The sequence below is a fragment of the Populus euphratica genome, unplaced genomic scaffold, assembly GCF_000495115.2.
Source record: "Populus euphratica unplaced genomic scaffold, PopEup_1.0 scaffold1069.1, whole genome shotgun sequence".
Classification (NCBI taxonomy): Eukaryota; Viridiplantae; Streptophyta; class Magnoliopsida; order Malpighiales; family Salicaceae; genus Populus; species Populus euphratica.
Window position 1 is genome coordinate 5405 of NW_011500667.1, and position 7667 is coordinate 13071.

General features: G+C 33.0%; 1 protein-coding gene across 1 annotated transcript; it reads right to left on the reverse strand.

Moving 5' to 3' along the window:
• Window positions 1–4759: 4759 nt before the first annotated feature.
• On the reverse strand, window positions 4760–5910 carry LOC105115908 (uncharacterized). The gene has a single exon (XM_011012979.1). The coding sequence runs from the start codon at window positions 5357–5359 to the stop codon at window positions 4976–4978; it is 384 nt and encodes a 127-aa protein (XP_011011281.1). The 5' UTR covers window positions 5360–5910; the 3' UTR covers window positions 4760–4975.
• Window positions 5911–7667: the final 1757 nt, after the last annotated feature.

Sequence of the window (7667 nt, forward strand, 5' to 3'; positions counted from 1 at the left end):
TCAGGATTGGTGACGTCAACTTCTTATCGCTTCGTTCCTCATCTATATCACCTACTATTGAGTCAATATCTACATTCAGCTCATGACTATTAACGAAAAGAACCTGGTTCACGGTCGCACAATCAGATGTATTAGGGATGACTAAACTTTGATCTAAATCATGTCTCCTCATGAACTCTTCAAAATAAGAGGAGAGGTAGGATTTTCATCTTCATAACAATCAACATTGTGCACATCTAATACAACCTTCTCATTCATATTATAATCAGACATATGTATACCAGATGTCGAACAACCATTCTCATTACAGTTACGCACTTTAAATGCCAAAGGACCATTCTCACCACTCACTGAACCCTTATTTCCTTTAATAACTACCTGCCATTGAAATTGATTCTGCTTATTATCCGTAGATTTAAAGTTCACAGCTCCTACTTTCCTCTTACCCTCTACCACCACTGTAAGATTATCACCGTTATTAGTAGCACATATCGTTGTGGTGTGTCCAAAGACATTGCAGTTATTGCACTTCGACGGTATCAATTCATAATCAGCTAAAATTATTATGAATAACCCATTTGGACAACGAAGGTCGTATTCCTTAACCAGCGTCTTCGTAGCATCTATCTCAACACAAACTCTTGTGTAGCTAAGCCTTTGACGCAACAATGTAGTCTGATCAGCATGAAGAGGAACCCCAATAGCACTCGCTACACAACTCAACCCCTTAATAGTCCAATACTCAAGAGGAACATTATACAGCCTAACCCATACCGGAACTTTGACCAAATCACCTTTCAAAAATTGCATGTTCGGTTGCCAACGTTTAAGCACCAAAGGTCTGCTTGCCATGTGCCATGGGGCTCTTTCCAGCACATTAGTGGCATGATCAACAGAATCAAAAGTGAATAGGAAGAAACCATTATCCGAAGATAAAACTTCTGATAGACCGTAGGAGCCCCAGATTCTTTTGGCAATAGAATTAACAACGGGATATGGTAATTTCTGACCCACAAAATGACCAACTAGGGTGGATTTCCAAAGTTCGCAGCCATCCTCAAACATATCAAGTGGAGAAGCTAATGTCACATGACCGTCAGTCATAGCGGGGAGAGCAAAATGCAGATTACGGATTGGAGAAATACCAAGGGTTTTGCTACCCTCATTGTTATCAACATCAAAACCCTTCAAAGCATTTAAAAAATTCAATTTGGGGCTAAGGTTTAGCTGGTCTTATTACTGAGACCCTACCTTTAACTCATCAACTTTAGAACCCAACACATGATTCATTTCTGAAACAACATTAGCAGATTGGAAATTAGAGTGTTTCTCTATGCTAGCTTCAGAATAAGCTTGATTAACACTACTAAACTGAGAAATCCTCATCCCATAGCTATTCAACATGTCTTGTAGCTCTAATCTTAATATATGTCCAGACTTGACTTCATTGTGTTGTTCAATGTTAGAGCTAACTAATGGAACAGTTTCCATAAGGACATTATGGCAGCATACAAATACTAGAGAGAACAAAATTCTAAGAAAAGAAACTGAGTCTAAGAAGTAACCTAAGCTCAAAAGCAATAGCAACCAAATCTTAGAAACGAAAAGATTCAGATTTGTTCATGAAAGAAGAAGAGAATTATAGAATTACAAGGCTAGTATCTTTCAGCTCATTGATTGGAATGATGATCTGTTTGGTCAAGCTGTAGAGCATGTTTTGATGAACAATATACTAAAAAATGGTGACAATCCAACAATGAACAAAAGAGATCAAGCTTTAACAACACCACTCTGTAACCAGTAAGGAACTAAACTTCCAAATGAGCTATAATGTAATCTTCAAGTGTGGCAAGGGCCTTTCAAATCTAAATTCAAAATACTAATTTGAAACATTCATTTTCATAATAGTCATTGGAGACCCAAGAAGGAAACCTAATTCACTCTGCTGCAATTAAAAATGCAAAACAGTAGAAATATTACGAGATCAATATCTCCAACCTCGTTGATTGAAACAAAGATCCATTCGGTCAATGTTTCGAGAAGGTTGAAATGAACAACATAGTCAGAAATGAGGACGATCCAACGGTGGACGGAGTAGATCTAGCTCCGACAATTTGATCTCTAAACTCTCTCTCTCCATATTACTGTTGATACTCGAGGAAAAAGCTATTATTTGACAATCAACATTCTTCAGTTCTTGAACAAACTGAATCTAACTTATCGAAAATTAATTAGTTTCGTGGTATCATTTTACTCATCCAATAATGTTGGTGTCTTGGGACAAGTTTCCATTGAGTCACACTTCTATCAGACCTATTTCGGCTTTCCGGGATCAGATTTTAATCTTGATTGTGGGTTACATGACCACGTGATCACGAGGTTTGCATCAAGCTAAGGAATTGTCCATTCCACTTGTTGGTGATTCGAGGATGAATCATCTTGAAGAGAGAGGGAATGATACGATCCAAGTAATGTTAAATGCGGATTTTGACGTAAAATGTGCAACTATTCAGTTTTACAGCAATAGTCTTAATTCTCAATCCAACCATTAGATCGAGTTAAAATTTTACATGGAGTCTCTTGACATGTTTTCCTACCTTGTATTAAAATTTCAGGTCAATCGAAGTTTGGAAAGATATCTTAATACAGGTCAACAAAGGCTGTATGAATTTTGTTATTTACTTCCTTTTAAGTTGTGGACTTTCTATTTGGTTAGGATTCTTTTTCTAAAAGGACACGACAACTTATTTTGAAAATATACTAATTCTACAAAGATTTTTAATGGGCTGCAACATAATTTTCAAGTGTAGCAAGGATTCATTATTATTTCATAATCATTTTCTTACAAGGATTCCTTATGCATCCTAGTTACAAAGGGAAAGAAGACTTCATAATAAATTCTAACTTCAGATTAGATTTCCTAGTCTATTTGGGATTTCTTAATTTTGACAAATTTGATTATAGCATATTAAAGATGGTAATTTTCATATTTATATTATTTTTTTCTTAGTATTTGAGTTATTATTATTTATTTGGGTTAATTATTAGTGAGTTTCATATAAGTCCACTGAAGGGGGGTTCATTAGGGCTTTTTTAAATCTAAAGTCAATATAAATAGAGACAAAACCAAATATATAAGGTTAGACAATTTAGATTAATAAAATTTCTTATTTACCGCACTTTTTGTATTTGTGTCAGTGAGATAATCTTCCTTTCATGGTTCTCTAAAAAATAGAAAAATGACTTCTCAATTTTGTATTTGTGTCAGTGAGATAATCTTTCTTCCATGGTTCTCTAAAAAATAGAAAAATAACTTCTCGAAAAACAATTATTTTCATGGTACCATCCTTATATTTCTTGTTCGTGAATCAATATTCATCGAGTAAAGATCTCTATTATTAATAATACTAGTATTTAAATACAAGTTATTTTTATATCACATTTTTATGAAATCTAATTTACTTAACTTATAAATTATATGATCACGTGATTACAACTCATGGCATCACACCGTGGTAAGCTAAATCTTTTGATTAAGTTAACTGGTTCTATTGAAAATGGACTCCATTGGTCGTTTGTAAATCAGAGACACGTCTTTCTCGTTGTCCTCTCCTTTCACCCTAAATTTGGAGCCATCACTTCTGCGCTTACTTCTTCTTCTTCATTTTGTTTTCGACTTCGTTCTTACTAACAACTATTATTACTCGCTCTATTTCTCTACTCCCCCACCGCGCACCAAAAGCAAGTACCCACCACGCACTTCTCTTTCATAGCAATAAAGGCCCAACTATCAATGTCAGTGATTGGTTTGCTGAGGCGGCTGGGCCATGGATTTTTCGTCTTGATAATTGCAGGGAGCGTGACATCACGTGCTGCCACAAATGAGTTGGCACCCAGGTAATTATATATCGTCAGGTTTCGGCGTCTCTCCGTAATAACACAGCTGGCAACAACAGATCCTTGTTTTCGTGTCTTAAAAAAAATTAATTTTTTTAAAATTAATTATTTTAATATATTAATATTAAAAATAAAATTTTAAAAATAAAAAATATTATTTAAATATATTACTAAGTAAAAGATACTAGAAAGTAATGTTCAGAACTGTTCTATATGTTTAAGAACAATAGTGTAAACACCATTGTATAAAATGTTTTTACCCACCAAGGTGTAGTAAGTTTTCTTATTTTTCTAATTTTAAATATTGAAATTATTATGTAATGAAATTTGTCTATTTTCTCTCTCTAACTCTCTCTCTTATATATATATATATATATATAAAGAAATTATCATAAATTAATTTCAAAATATTCTCATAATTAATTAAAAAAAAATACGAACTTCGTCCGTTTCGATCTTCTTTCCTTTTCCCACTTCCGATTTCTGTCTCATATTTTGGGTATTTTAGCATCGCCTTAGCAATCAAAACCATTCCATTTGCTACCATTTTTGTGCTAAAAACGTAAGCATTTTAGCTAAACTTTACCCTCAAAGATATATTGAGTAAGAGAGCTAGAAGAAAAAACATATGTTCCGACACCACCTAGCTATAGAGAAAACCTATAACTGCTTTTACCAATGACATGAGGTAGTACTAAATAATATTCACATGTATAATGGAAATTTGGAAGGACAGTGGAAAATGAAAAATAAACAGCACGTGAATAATTACTAAAAGTCATTAACAATCAATCATCTCATCACTAGAAAGTTTGCAATATTCTTTCTTTGAACGAAATTTGATTTGTGGAGATAGAAGATGATCAATGGATGATAAGAACAATCAAAGCAATTAATAACAAGCTAAAGCCCTTTCTACTTTGCGTCCCATAAGAAGAGAGAGCAAACAAATCGAGACAATCAAGAAGCTTAATTCCTATAAACTAAAGTTCATTCCTCTTCCTTCCTCTTTTTGATTTTAATCAGAGGATGAAATAAATAAAGGGCTATTTCAAATATATCATTGCTAGCTACCTGTTTAGCTGCTCTTTCTTGGTTTGCCTTTCCTCCTTCGGCTTCTCCCTGGAGGTTCCCTCATTTCAGATTTTTCCTCTTCTTTCGTTTTTCCTCTCGTAGAACTAGAACGCCATGATTCTTCTATTTCTACCTTTTGTTCTTCTTCCTGTGGGCTGGTTTTAACTTTCTCTGATTGACTCCCAATAACTTGTTCGGTAGCCTGTGTTCCTTCTACTCTTGATTCCTCTTTTTTCACTTCACTTTCAATCTTTTCAATAATCTTGCGTGGTCTACCTCTCTTTCTAGGAGTTTGAGGCTCTTGCCGGGTCTCATCTTCTATAGCTGAAGCTTCTGCTATTGCCACTGAAAGCTCCTTCGTTTTCTGAGGCCTCTTATTCTTACCCATCAAATTCGTAATATTTTGCAATCTAAACAACAAAACCCCAGAATTTTCTCTATACACCAACAAAAGAAAAGAAAGAGAGAATCAAACCGTCATCGAGTTCTGGCTCTATACACCCACCCCTTTTGCCTCTTACTTTTTAATCAAATAAACCAAGCTATATCATTGTCTTTCTTTCTCTCTCTAAAAGATCTTAAAAGCAGCTGGGCTAATATCTTTGACCAATTTCCAGACTCTGGAAACCAATTAATACCATCTCCTTCACTTAAATTAAATAAACACCACTTGAACAAACAAAGAAGTTTGGTGTGCGTGTGTGTATAAGCTTGTTAATATCATCTTTCTTTTTCTTTTGTTGTGTCTAATATATATATATATATATAGACACACACACACACACCCCTATCGCTATGTACGCTATTTCTTCTGTTGCAGAAGAAAAGACAACTGGGGGCAAATGGGGTCGAAAAGGGGTAGTGCTAGAAGCAATGAGAACCTGTTAAGGAGATGGCTAAGACTAACCATGACCATGGATAGGGTTATACGTACAAAGGCTAGCTTCTTTATATCTCTGTATCAATAAATAAAATAAAATAAAGCATGTGGGATTGATTTTTCAGACATCAGTGTCTCAGTCTGACCACCACTTGTGTTTCTTCGCGGGTTTCGCGTTTTTCAGGCTTTGATTCGCTACTCCTCGGCCTTTTCTTTTCTTTAAATATTAGCCACTGATATGTAAACGATAAGAATCGATCTTCGTTTTCTTACAGAGAACATATGTATAATTAATGATAAAAAAGTAAACTATAATTAGGAACCCTCCTCAAAAGATTTTCCTCTGCTACCAAATTTCGAAACAAAAAAAAAAACAGAGAGAGAGAGGAAAGATGAGAATTAAAATAATGAAATGAAACATATTAAAAAAAGAACAAGTGAGATAGTAACCATTACCTGAAAATTATAAGAGTGTTGACTACCTTTGTTATTTTTCTGGCCTTTATAGTATTTACTAGTTTTTATTTCCCCGCTAACCACTTTCAAAATAAAATTTTATTTAATTTAATAAATATTTGAAAGAGTTTCGATGAATTAAATTGTGAAGTAAAACTATTTTTTTAGTCAAAATTCTCTTTTTTATTTATATATTTTTTATTTGATAAATTCATATTTTTTTTATCAATAACATCATCTCATCTTTTTTTTTAAATCTAAAATAGTTAAAATAAAAACTCAAAAGAATTTAAATGATTTAAATTTAAAAGAAAAAACATATTCTTTAGCCAAAACTTTCTATTCATTATTCATTTATTTTTTATTTTGATAAAGAAATATTTTTTAAATAAAAACAAAGCTTTTTATGTAAAATGTTATCATGATCTATTAACAAAATTTTAAGAAACACAAAAACCTATATCTTAATAAAAGAGTAATTAATTCGAGATAACATATATAGAAATAATAAAAAGATATTTTTTATTTTCATTAAATACTCATAAATTTTTTTTAAAAAATATTGTTCATATTTGTTTCATATATAATATTAAACAATTAAAAATATAACCATAAAAATTTGAGTTTTATTTTTAAAAACAAATATCATTGAATGATTTTGAAAAATTATTTAAAAAAATTATTTAAAATACAAAAAACAATAAGAAAAAGAAAAGGAGGGCCAAAAAAGGGTAGGTGCTCATTGATGTGCATCATGGAAATGATAATCCATCTTGTAAAGGTAAATTGAATATGCAAGAGGATTCAGATGGTCCAATGACAAGAGCGAGAGCGAAACAACTACAAAGGACCTTGACGAGTCAAATTAGAATGATTGAAGTTGCGTCGGAGTTAAAAATTAGCAATCAGTTTCAAATTGGTTCAAGGGTGCTTATTTGCCTACAATTGGAGCTTAAAGATGGGAAGAGCCCTTAATGGTTCTTCTGATGCTGGGCTACTTGAATTTGGGTTGATAATGCAAATAAGTTAAGGAATTGATGCTGTTTACGTCAGAACAGTAGATAAATTTGAACCCAAATTTGCAGTCATCCATTGCATGTGAAAACAAGACTAATCTAGGTGGATTTCAAGTTCAGAACGTGATCTTTCCAGATTGTCCAACTATGATTGCATTGGACTTTTGTGCAAGAAGTTATAGCCATTTTAAATTCGGTCTGTTTATGTTTCAATTAAAGTCAGAAAATGTGTGCTAGTTTAATTTGTCTGATTACTTGGTCAAAGTCCAAGTTTTGGGCTTGATTTCTGTCATGTTGAATTTTCCTAAGTGTGGAGGGATGTTCCATTATAAATATGGCATCAG